This window comes from Pleurodeles waltl, chromosome 4_2, assembly GCF_031143425.1.
Source record: "Pleurodeles waltl isolate 20211129_DDA chromosome 4_2, aPleWal1.hap1.20221129, whole genome shotgun sequence".
NCBI classification, from domain to species: Eukaryota; Metazoa; Chordata; class Amphibia; order Caudata; family Salamandridae; genus Pleurodeles; species Pleurodeles waltl.
In genome coordinates, this window is record NC_090443.1 from 1,032,735,434 (window position 1) to 1,032,747,955 (window position 12,522).

General features: G+C 43.2%; 1 protein-coding gene across 1 annotated transcript in view; it reads right to left on the bottom strand.

Moving 5' to 3' along the window:
* The window catches only part of SSH3 (slingshot protein phosphatase 3), a 188,749-nt gene that overhangs the window by 4,098 nt on the left and 172,129 nt on the right, over positions 1-12,522 (bottom strand). The window contains exons 12-13 of the mRNA XM_069232940.1: positions 8,087-8,287; positions 5,917-6,523 (exon numbers count right to left, since the gene is read on the bottom strand). Coding sequence (XP_069089041.1) covers positions 5,917-6,523; positions 8,087-8,287 — 808 coding nt within the window. The remainder of the gene's footprint in view (positions 1-5,916; positions 6,524-8,086; positions 8,288-12,522) is intronic.

Below are 12,522 nucleotides of genomic sequence, written 5' to 3' on the forward strand. Positions count from 1 at the left end.
CAGTTGTGTATGCCAGAGGACCATCACTGACTTCTGACAGTCTTGTTCTTTGTTCTCGCTGTTCTGTTTTGGAGTCAGAGGTCCTGATCCTCCTTCTGGGCTACCAAGCTCACTAGCTCTCCAGCTGATCTCCTTCCTTCATCACTGGTAAAATCATTATTTCTTCTTTTGTGTTTCCTATGTGCTATCTCTCTTTAAACTTTCCCTTTCTTCTGGGATTTTTCCGTCTTCCTTTAAGTCAACATCCATATTTCCTCAAGTGAAGTTATTATTAAAATTATTTAATTTGTTTGAATTCTCAACTACAATATCTGCCCAAAGCACTAGAATTCACTGTCTGCTCCCAGTTCCCATTCTTTCTTCACAATCAGTCTTCTATGTCCTCCACAATCTGTTTTTTTGTTTTGGTTACTCCACCCAAGCGGTTTTGCTCTCAGTTCTGCTTTACTCCTGTCATGAAGAGCAATTTGTTCTTCTTATTGTTTTAGCTCTTTCTGATGATTCTGACACAGTGGATTACTATTCTGCAGTCTTCTTTCATCCTTGGTTTGTGGTATTAGTTGGTTTTCTTCTTATCCTTCTGCAGAGCTCACTCTGCTTCCTAGAAAGGATTTTGTTCTACACAAGATCCCGTAAAACTGGAGTTCCTCAAGTTTAGTTCGAGATCCTCTTCTTTTCGGTGTTTAGACAAAATATTGAATTTTGAATATTAAGATACAGAAATATTGCAAAAAAATATTGTGATAGAAAAGGATTGTGATGCAGAAATATCGTTGACAAAAATATCTATTTTTTAGGTAAGTAATATAGTTTTTGAGAATGTCTGTGTTGTTAATTTCATTTTAAATAATATTGTAGCAAAAGAATTACGTTTTTAATTATCTTGAGTTTTAGTACATATATTAATTTTATTTCATAAATATTTTTGGTATAATAGTTGACAATATTTTTTAAAATAGTTTGAAATTAAGTGATTAATAATTTTTAATGTAATTGTTAATAGTAATAGGGTAGGAAGTTAATTACTTATGTATGAATATAAATTATTTCATTGATTATCAATTATGTAAGCTGTTTGATTTTTAAAAATAAATTATATATACAATTTTTTTGTTAAGAATTTGATATTTCTGGTCAACTAATAGGGTTATTAAAATATGGTATGTGTTTGAAGTGAAGTATTTTCCCTGCTGCTGCACTGATTGGAGTGGGAATAGTAAATATTACCCCTCTGGAGTCCAACGCTTTCCCTACTGTTGCACACACTGAAGTGGGAATAGTAAATTTAACCTTACCGAAGGTCAGCGTTTTCCCTATTGTTACATAGACAAGTTGAAATAATAAGTTTTACCTCTTTGAAGTCCAACACTGTCCCTACTGTTGCACAGACTGGAGTGGGAACAGTAAATATAAACCCTCTTAAGTAACGTATTCTCTACTGTTGCACAGATTGGAGTGGAAATAATACATTTTGTCCCTCAAAAGTCCAACACTTTTTCTACTATTGCCAAGACTTCAGTGGGAATAGTAAATGTTACTCCTCTGCTGTACAACGCTTTCTCTACTGTCGCACAGACTGGAGTTGGAATAGTGTATATTTTATGGTCTGATTGAAATACTTATTTTTAAAATTTTTGAAAAATATATATACATGTATATATTTCAAATATATATTTATATATATATCATCAATGTCTGTTTAATTTTATACTTGCTTACACAGATTTTTTACTTTTTGTAATATTTTTGATAAATATCTTTTAATGTATATAGTTTTTTAATATTTAATTTGGTAATTTTATTTTAATGTTTTGTATTTGTGTTTTAATATTTATGTTTCAAGTATATATAAATATATTTATATATTTATGCTTTTTATAGTAGTAAATAAAAAAGTTATTAAAAATGTAGTATAAATTAAAATATATATTTTATTAATAGTGTTACATTATTATATATATAACCATGTATTTATGTGTTCTTATATAAGAATATATTTATATATATTTTTAAATATTTAAACTATTTATTTTACATTATTTTAATGTTGAATCCTAAAACATCTTCGATTTACTAGATGTATATATAGAAAATCAATATTTTTGTATTATTTTTAACACTTAGTGTAAACAATATTTTTGTTCTGATATATTTGTACTTCCCATTAAAAGTATAGGAAGTCAATATTTTTGTCATCAATATTTTTGACTCGATATTTGTGTATCTCAATATCTGTTGTTCCGCTATTCTTTCAGATATCCATTCTTTTCTCTCTCCATACTATTCCTTTGTTATCAGTTATCTTTGCTCTTAGTTTTGATTCTCATTTCTATGGAGAAGACCCTTTTTTCTTGCTTGGGCTTCCCATCCTTCCTTTCTTCTTGTTTTACTTATTCTTCCTGGGACTTTGCACCACAGGTTGCTCCAATTAGAACACTTTGCTTTCATCTTTGTAATATTTATAAACTTAAATCTCTTCTCTTGTTATCTTCACTGACATTACTTTTGCTCTAGTTCTGTCCATTTTAATTGCGGCTCTTCCTTATGAGTGGCCTTGCTTAAATATCTCATGTACCTCTCGAATCTATTCATTACACTTGTGCTAATCAGCTTTTTATGGTCCAGCCTGATAGCGCAGCTGTATCATACAATTATGTGAGAAACACCAGCAGAGGGGCAATGGTTCCTCTCACATAATGGGAGCCAGAAGTACTTGTTTTGATTGGGCAGAACGTGTGAGATTCCATAAAAAAAAGTGCCTGCCCTTCCCACAGCTTTGATCATTTTGTTTAATTATCCAGCTTCCTGAGCTTGAACATTTAGAGTCACACACATGCCTTTGCTAACTAGATAATTCATGATGGTTTTCTCTGGCACCAGCACAGAGGGGAGAAGGCAGACTTAAGCTTACATGGATGTTTAGGTCTGGCTTGATAGCACATTCATAAACTAGACTTATTTGCATTGCCAATGCTTGTTTCTCTTTCTTTCTGTTGTCCAGCGTGACCTTATATGTGTCAACCTCTCTGGCTGCCTTTCTTTTTTCTGCAATTTCACTTTCTCTGTATTGCTTATAGTTGTCATCATTCTCTGGGTTGACTAAATTATGCTGTTTACTTTCACCCAATACTCCAACTCGGCCTTTGCACTCTGCTTCAATGTTTGTCAGTACCTCATCCTCTTTGTGCTTTGTCTCATCCTCATCCTTGTGCTTTGTCTCATCCTCATCCTTGTGCTTTGTCTCAATTTTATCTTTGAATTATTGGCCACCCTTTTAAGGAATCAACTTCCCTTTTCAATTAGACCCAGTTTATTGACTTTTAGGAAATTGTTAAGGGAGCATGTGCTATCCAAATATTTTCAGACTTGGCTCTTGGTTGTATTTTTGCATCTGTTTTGTTATTATTGTTATTTTTTTTTACCATCCTTTGGTTAAATGCACTTTAATAAATACAATAACTACATAAATAATAATAAGTGTTATTCTGCTAGTGACACGCAAGTCGTGTTAATTGTTGCAGTCTTGTATTTCCAGTATTTCTAGTCTGAAACTTCAGATAGGTCACTGCTCACACATTACAAGCACGTAGCACCTGTATGTAGAAAAGCCGACATAATAATTTGCAAACCTGCTCCATCCATGGAGTAAGCAACAGAAGCAGATCTCTGCTCACAGAGGTAGAAAACTCATTGGTCAAACCAATAAGTCCTATTTTAAAGGACAATGATCCATATGCCTGTTCTTTAGAACATGTCAAAGTGGGTTTATTATTGAAGGATACGTTCACAAAGAGGTTTCGTGGCGTTAGGGCTCAGGCAGCTCGGTATGAGATGATTTGTCTGACAGAAAACAGACTAAGCCTATAGAAAAAAAAATCAGCCTTGAAAGAGTGACAATTTGGTAAGGTGTGGGTGTCAACCCAGCTTGAAACGCATGTCCTGGCTATGGAAGCAGATCTGCCCAGCGCAGTGGGCCATGTGGAAAATTCCAGACCCCAACCACTAGATGGCGGAATGAAGCAAAGCATGTGAATCCAGAAAAGATTCACGCTGCATAACTTGCAGTTACACGGTACGCGCCTTGCTGGTAATGTACCAAAGTTTCACACAGTCAAGAACCTTTTGTCACATTCCGTTCAGAGCATACCACACGCTCAGCACAGGAATGGGAGCTGAGCAACATATTTTAATGCAGACTTTATTTTTTTTTAATCTATTATGGTTGATACAAATTAAGGCTCTCTATCTTGTGCATATGTATTTCATAACATTCTGTATAAATATTAATAAACTCTAGTGAATGAGTTGGCTTCTGAAACGTTAAAAACCTTTGATAGGCAGAAATAGGATGTGTAGGCTACACAGACTCTGAATTATATAATATTAATACAAATTACTGTGTATGGAGTGTGCCTTTAGTTATTTGGCTGAAGAAAACCATGTTCAATAAAACACTTTGACCTATAAACTGTGGTCACGTTAACAGTAAGGAGGCTTCTAAGGCTCCATTCTGTCATTTAATAAAATGCTTTAATTCATTTGTTTATAATGTAATAGCAATTGCATTATGGTCCAAAGGGTTGACTATAAAAGGATTAAGATGTTTTTGTTTGATGGGGGTCTGTCCAAGAAATAAAGAAAATATTTGACTCACATCAGATGACTAGTATTCAGAAGAGAGGTTGGCCTTCTAGATACATAGAAAAGACGTAACAGTCGAAACCTCAGGCATCAAGGTCTCCAGAAAGGTAGATTGTCAGAGGTGGAGATTTGTTCCACCACAGGAACTCTCAATCCCCTGCCCCCAGTTTTGATAGACAGCCGTTACTACGGTTCCTGTGTGGTGCTCCCAGCACACCTCAGCCACTGGACCATAATCTTGACCTGCAGCATCACTGGTACCCAGACTTAGCCTACGTCAGTGCAGCCACTGCTATTCTAGTTTTGAGACCATGACAGAGCGCGATTTTGATTTTTGCAGATGGGTTACTCCGTCACAACGGTGACAAATAGGTAATCCGCCGTAATATAAATCTCAGAGGATATAATGGGATTTATATTTTGGCGGCCGAGCTATCCATCACTCTCTGATTTTCTAGCAGTGGACCCATACATAGTGGCCCCAGTCTATCTGGCCTGGCCTGCAGCAGCCGCAGTGCCTAAGTAGTGGGCCCACACACGAGGTGTAACTTCCCTCTATCCTGCAGCACCCCTGGTCCATCAAGTACTGGGCCCGTACACACCTGTGTCAATCACCCTCTCCCTATCAGCGTCCCTACCCCTCGGGTACTAGGTCCACATACAGCTGTGCCCATCTCTCCAACTCCTAACCTGCAGCATTCCTGCCCCTCAAGTACTAGGCCCATACACAGCTGTGCCACCCTCCCTCTTCCTGGTCTGCAGCGTTCCGATTCTCCTGGTACTGCGCTCGCACACAACTGCACTAGTCTCCCTGTATTGCGGCCTACACGCACCATCCTTCCGAGCACCATGCATACACGCAGTTGTGGTGTTGTTCCTCCGTCATGGCCTGCAGCCTCCTTACCATCCCATTACTCGCCCACACACAGCTTTGCCAGTCTTGTGCATCCTACCTTGCAACGTTTCTGCCCGCTCAGCTCTGTGCTCACGCACCCTATATCCAGTGCTCCTGTAACTTGCCCTGCAGCACTAGTACCCTTTCAGTATAGTACCAACACAAAGTTTTGTCGGTGTCCTAATATCCTGGCTCGCAGCACCTTGGCCTTATCAAGTGCTAACCCCAGTTACAATTTTGCCAGTGTTCCTTCATCCTAGCATAGCGCCCTTCACACCCCTAAATGAACAGGCACACTGCTGTGTTGTCACCCTGCTCTCCTGACCTGCAGAAGCACTCCACTACTAGTACACAACCCTTGTAGGACACTGCCCGCTTACCTCTCCGACTGCACTATTGCTGTTGTTCATGTTCTCGGACGGTGATCGCGACGTGGCCTCCTGATCGAAGGTCTCCATTTGACTAATGGACCTCATCACCGACCATAAGTTGATCCTCTGGCGACGGGGAGTGAGGGGGGACTCGGGTATTGCCAAGGACGAAAGCTGCCCTGACTCATGCTGGGTTCCACCCAAGTGGCTCATGATCTCCTCCGCGTTGGAGTCATCGGAGACATTCCCCGACTCGCACTCCTCTTCCTCCATCCTCTGGACACAGATGCTCGGCTGGACTGCCTCTTCGATCAAGGCCTGTGTCTGTTTCTCAGCCCGGCCATCCGGGGACTCCATGGCTAGGAAACCCAGTTCCACCTCCAAGCCCTCGAGAGGGCGGAAACAGTAAGGAGGAGACTTTTGGGGCTCTTCCTCTTCGCTCTCTTCTGTTTCAGAACTCTCCTCTTCCTCAATGGGGCTTGGCTTCTCATGGTTTATCGACTCCTCCTCGTGCATGGCACCATTGCCCTCTAGCCGCCCTTGCGTCATGGGACCGGGGGTGTCCGACTGCTCACATTTTGTTTTCCGTTGCCAGAGATCACTGTGGCGTTGCTTACTGTTGAGAAAGAAAATATGTTTAATGCAGAAAGAAAACATGTTTAATGCAGCATAGATCAGTTGTGGAAGACTGGACATGTGCTGGTAGTGACTCTTCATATTGAGTGAATCAAGGGCCTGACCACACTCTTACCCTCCTGAGACAGGTTTTCACTGATGCTGAGAAACCAGGGCCCACACCTACTGCTCCAGATTTTAGATACAGAGGATTCAGAACCAGCTTAGACCAATCCTCGTAGATGCTATCATAAATGCAGGGCAATCTAACACCATCCTCAGTTCTTAATTTTGTGAAAATGTAAGTGCCAGGGCCCTCGTCAGGAGGCCACTGCAACTTGCACCACCCACTGCCCTACCAGGCCCGCCAGTGACCATACTATCACAACTTCTAATCAATATGTTCCTAGAAGTGTGACAGTTCACACTGTTCCAAGCAGACAACATGATAAGGATGGCTTGAGCAGTAGGGCTTAGTCCTTTTCAAAGTATATTGAATTAATAAACGACTGTTGTCTTGTTCATTTCTAAATTAGGCAGACAGCGCCACCATGTGGCAGACTGTAATAAGTCCCGGTGTTGACAAAGCGCCAGTGCCGAGCATGAGAAACCACCAGGTCAAATTAAGCACTGGCCACCCTATGTACAACTGGTGTTATACAGATACAGGGAGTGGAAGGCCCTCATCTTACTCCCTCCAGGGGCTTGAAATCACAGACTTCCCACCTTTGTCATGGAATCACAGATAAAAGCTATCTAGGCCCGGATTTCCGTTTCCCTCATTAGCCCTGACGCCATACTGTGGCATTGAATGGAAGGCCTTGTCTTACCCCCCTAGAGGCTTTAAATCACAGATACGGGTATTTAGAGCCGGCTCGATTCTTTCTTTGGGTAAGGAATGACATACTTGGTAGCTAGAGCAGGCACGTTTCCCTCCATACTGATGGCCGCCTGGCCTATTCCTCTCTTCAGATACAACAGCACAGATCCCGCACAATGTGAAAATAAAGAATCTATGAGGAACAAATACCTCGAGGAACAACCCAAAATGATCAATAGGAAAATTGCAATTTTTAAGTAGCAATGAACTGAAAAAATAAATATTGAAACCATGTACATTTTAGATGTTTTTTTAAATCTAACAATTAAAAAATGCTAGGGAGGAAGTTAGGATAAGCATTAGAAATGGGGGATGGGGTGGTCGCTACGACTAAAATAAGGGTGAGGGTAAGCGCTCGTCAAAGATAAAGTATACAGTTTCAGGTAAAGGCAAATATCTTATTTTCAACAATATCGTCACTCAAGTGAAAAGTTAGTCATTGTGAATTATTTTACATTCTTCACCGTTGCATTTCTTTGTCATTGCATTCTTTATTTTCAAACTCATGGCAGTAAATGTAATCCGGTACCCCCTAAATTCTCTGGCATTACATCACACATACAGACGCTTCACGAGCAGCTGATATATACACCTCTCCCCAGACGAACCACTACAAATACATTAAATTCCATCCCAAGCCCTAAGAAAGGTTTCACACAGGTACATAGTTCCTTGGCACATTACCTTGCATCCAGAATTCCCTGGTAGATGAGGAGCTGCCTCATGAAGCCAGGATTTGGGTTGACGATGGGTCTTTTCTCCTTCACGTAGCGTAGAGCTTCTTCCAGACTCCAGCCATATTCCTTCATGGCGTACGCAATCACAGTGGAGCCAGAGCGGCTGACGCCCATTTTACAGTGCACCAGAACCCGCGTGTTCTGCTTCCTGTCAACCAGAATGAGATACCCCCAAAACCTTCTTTCATTGGATAATATTGCAGCATAAAATAAGCAAAATTCAGTTTAAATAGGGCTGCATACCAAAAGGACCCCCATGCTGCCTCAGTCCTGTAAATGTCATATTCTACATTTAAATAACTCCTCTGCCGTCTAAATGAAATACTGTAATAAAATAATATATCTGCATGGAAATGAAAGATTGTGCAGACATAACTCATCTACCAAGAAAATCTTCTGCACTCCATTAATCCCCTATGGCAGTGGTTCCCAACCTTTTGACTTCTGTGGACCCCCACTTTGTCAGTACTGGAGCCCAGGGACCCCCACTGAACATTTATTGTAATCTCGGGACCCCCCGCACTGAGTCATTACTGAAAGTTGAGGACCTAATCTGTTAATATTATTTAATTTTCTAAGTAGTCGCGGACCCCCCAGGGCAGACTTCGCGGACCCCCAGGGGTCCCCGGACCACAGGTTGGGAACCACTGCCCTATGGTATACAACCTAATGCCTCATATATATATATATATGGAAACGGGCACCCACTGTTTAGCACCCGATAGGTTCAGCCATTGAAATTATCTTCAAAACAGACTTCCTGACCACCCCAGATTTTATAATGGTTACATAGGCAGCCTCTGTCGTGATAAACCGGTTCCTGAAGGACACACATATGTCCACACCTCAGTCTCCATTTCATCAGATTGGGAGGGGTCACTTTCCCCAAACTTTCTGCAATATTCCTCTTCCCAAGTGATAGCCCCAAACTTAGAAGCATCTAATCAGCACTCGGAAACCTGTATTTTCCAATATGTTTAGGCGCATCACCTTTGGACTGAACTCTAGTAACATTAAGCAAAAGACTTGAAAGATTCTGACCCAGAAAGGCTTCAGTCCAGGGCATGTCTGGATTCTATGAATAAAATCCCCCACCTAAACCCTGCATCGCAGGCATTTTAGCCCAAGGTCTCTGGAAGCACCACAGACGTACAAGAGAGTGTCAAAAAGATTATATGAAGATACTTAAGTTGTATGAAACGTAGCCTGTTCGTGATTGCTGCTTCCTCCAGGGCCATGAGTGCAAACAGCCATTCCTCATCTTTCAGGAGGCCAGTATCCGCCTCCTATTTTTCCCATATTTTAATAAAGTTATCAGAAAAATGAACAATCAATCATGTATAAAGGCAGGAAACTTTCCCCAACAAGGAGGTGGGGAGCGATTAGTTTGGCCCCTGGGGAGCTGTATCTAGGTAAGTCCTCGCGATTCAACAGGCAAGGCCCAAAAGAATGTCGCAACTTCAGATATCTGTAAAACTGTGTGTGTACTAACCCAAACTCTTATGTGTCGACACACCACTGAAAGTGGAGATTCTGAGCGAGTGTCACCCACTGATGCCAGGGAAGGTCTCTAACGGCTGCAGCATGTATTATGCCACTATCAGGGACCCCTCACTCAGTACATGCACACTGCTTTGAAGCTTGTGTGTGCTAGTGGGGAGAAAAGATAAAGTCGACATGGCACTCCCCTCAGGGTGCCATGCACACCTCACACTGCCTGTGGCATAGGTATGTCTCCCCTCTAGCAGGCTTTACAGCCCTAAGGCAGGGTACACTATACCACAGGTGAGGGCATAGCTGCATGAGCACTATGCCCCTACACTGTCTAAGTCAATTCTTAGTCATTGTAAGTGCAGGGTAGCCATACTGAGTATATGGTCTGGGAGTTTGTCATTACGAACTCCACAGAACCATAATGGCTACACTGAATACTGGGAAGTTTAATATCAAACTTCTCAGCACAATAAACCCACAATGATGCCATTGTGGGATTTATTGAAAAATGCACACATAGGGCATCTTAGAGATGCCCCCTGTATGTCAGCCCAACTGCTAGTGCTAGGCTGACTGGTCTGTGCAAGCCTGCCACTTCCAGACGAGTTGCTGGCCACATGGGGTGAGTGCCTTTGTGCACTCTGTGGTCAGAAACAAAGCCTATCCTGGGTGGAGGTGCTTCTCACCTCCCCCTGCAGGAACTTGTAACACCTGGCGGTGAGCCTCAAAGGCTCAAGCCTGGAGTTACAATGCCCCAGGACATTCCAGCTAGAAGAGATGCCTGCCCCCCCAGACGAGCCCCCACTTTTGGCGGCAAGTCCAGAGGGATAATGAGAAGAAAAAAAAGGAGTCACCCCCTCAGCCAGGTCCACCCCTAAGGTGATCTGAGCTGAAGTGACCCCCTCCTTGAGAAATCCTCCATCTTGCTTTGGAGGATTAAGACCAATAGGGATAGAGATGTGCCCCCCTCCCCAGAGGGAGTGGGAACAAGGAGTGTGTAGCCACCGTCAGGGACAGTAGCCTTGGCTACTGCCGTCTGACCCTGACACACCGCTAAATTTGGTATTTAGGGGCGACCCCCGAACCCAGCTCTTCAGATTTCCTGACGACCTCAAGAAAAAAGAAGGACTGCTGAGCTGAAAACCCTGCAGAGAAGAGGAGACACTAACTGACTCGGCCCCAGTTCTACCGGCCCTTCTCCTGTTACGAAAAGCTGCAAGAAAAGAAGCAAAGCATTTTGCAGGACTAGCGACCCCTGAAAAGCCTCCAGGGGACTGCCTGCATCACCGATGTCCAAAAAACTCCAGTGGACAGATGACCTGCCCAAAGAAAAGACCAAGAAACCAACTTTAAAGGGACTCTCACCTCACTCCAGAAGTGTGAGTCCAACTACTCTGCACCAGACGCCCCTGGCCCGTGTCCAGAGAAACCAGCTATCCAGAGAGGTCCCCCAGGTGACTCAGATGACGTGTCCATCCTGGGCTGACCTCTGCACCCCCACGAAGACGCCTGCAGAGGGAATCCCGAGGACCCCACTGACCGCGACTGCTCGGGACAAAGATATCCGACGCCTGGAGAAGCACTGCCTCCACAGCCCCCAGGCCCATGAGAAACCGACCACCGGTGCAGCAACAACCAGCAGGCGGCCATCACCCTTGCCCAGTCGGTGGCTTGCCTGAGAGGCCCCCCTGTGCCCTGCCTGCAGCGCCTAAGTGACCCACCGGGTCCCTCCATAGAGTTCTAATGAGAACCCGACGCCCTGTTGGCACTCTGCACCCGGCCGCGCCCGTGACACTAAGTGTGTGGTTTTTGTGCCTACTTGGGGCCCCTCCAGTACTCCTCCAAACCCCCCTGGTCTGCCCTCCGACAACGCGGGTACTTACCTGCAAGCAGACTAAAACCAGAGTACCCCCTGTCTCCATAGGCGCCCACGTTATTTGAAATTTCTTGGTTCATCAAATTGGTTTGCATCAGACTCCAACATTCTCGGTATGTCTACTGAGGACACAAATGTTTGTCAGGTCTTCTCTTGAACTCAATGGACGCTTCCTTATAGGGATCCATAATATCAGGGTGAACTCCTTTGCTATATCCTCAGGGAAGGTATATATATTTTCATCGCCCCCATTAAGTAGGCAAATGTGCCTGGATGCAGTATACTTGCATGCAAGTCAATGTGCAAGCCTATCTACCTTGTTTCCCTGTTCATAGAGCCTACCTTGTGCTGCCATCCACATTTTTTATGCCATATCCTTGCTAACTAGCTCAAGCAGCATTTCAAGCCTGTGTAGTGTGTGTCTGAGGCAGTGCCCCTATACTGTGTCCCAACCTCTAAGATAGCTTCTGCCAATCACTAACACTTGCCCTATCTTTCTTTCAGTGAAATACTAACCTAATTGTCGTAACCCACATTACAGTCTTGTAGACCTCCCACACCACCTGTGAAGAATCGACTGAACCCCTGTTGGTCTCAAAATAGAGCGACGTATGTTTCATCATAGAATCTTGGGCCTTCTTATTCAGCCACCGTAGCTTCAGCTTCCAGGTATGTGGGTGCTTTGAGGGAATACCCTGAACAGGAAGACCACCAGAGCATGGGCCGAAAGACTTCTGGAAGGAAGGACCACTGATTTAATTTGGTTCAGATCGGTTGCCGGTATAAGGATAGTAATGACAATTTGTAAAATTAATTCCATGGAAAATTGTTCTAGTGACAATGAGTCATCTGGCAACTGTAGCTTTGGTCCAGCTCTGCAGTAGAGAGAAATACGGGGTGGGGAGGTCAGGTGCTGGGGTGAAGTGGTGCTTTGTCTGCTATAGGTCGCGCTGCTAAAGACTCTAAGGGCCTCATTACGACCTTGGCGGAGGGATACTCTGTCACAAACGTGA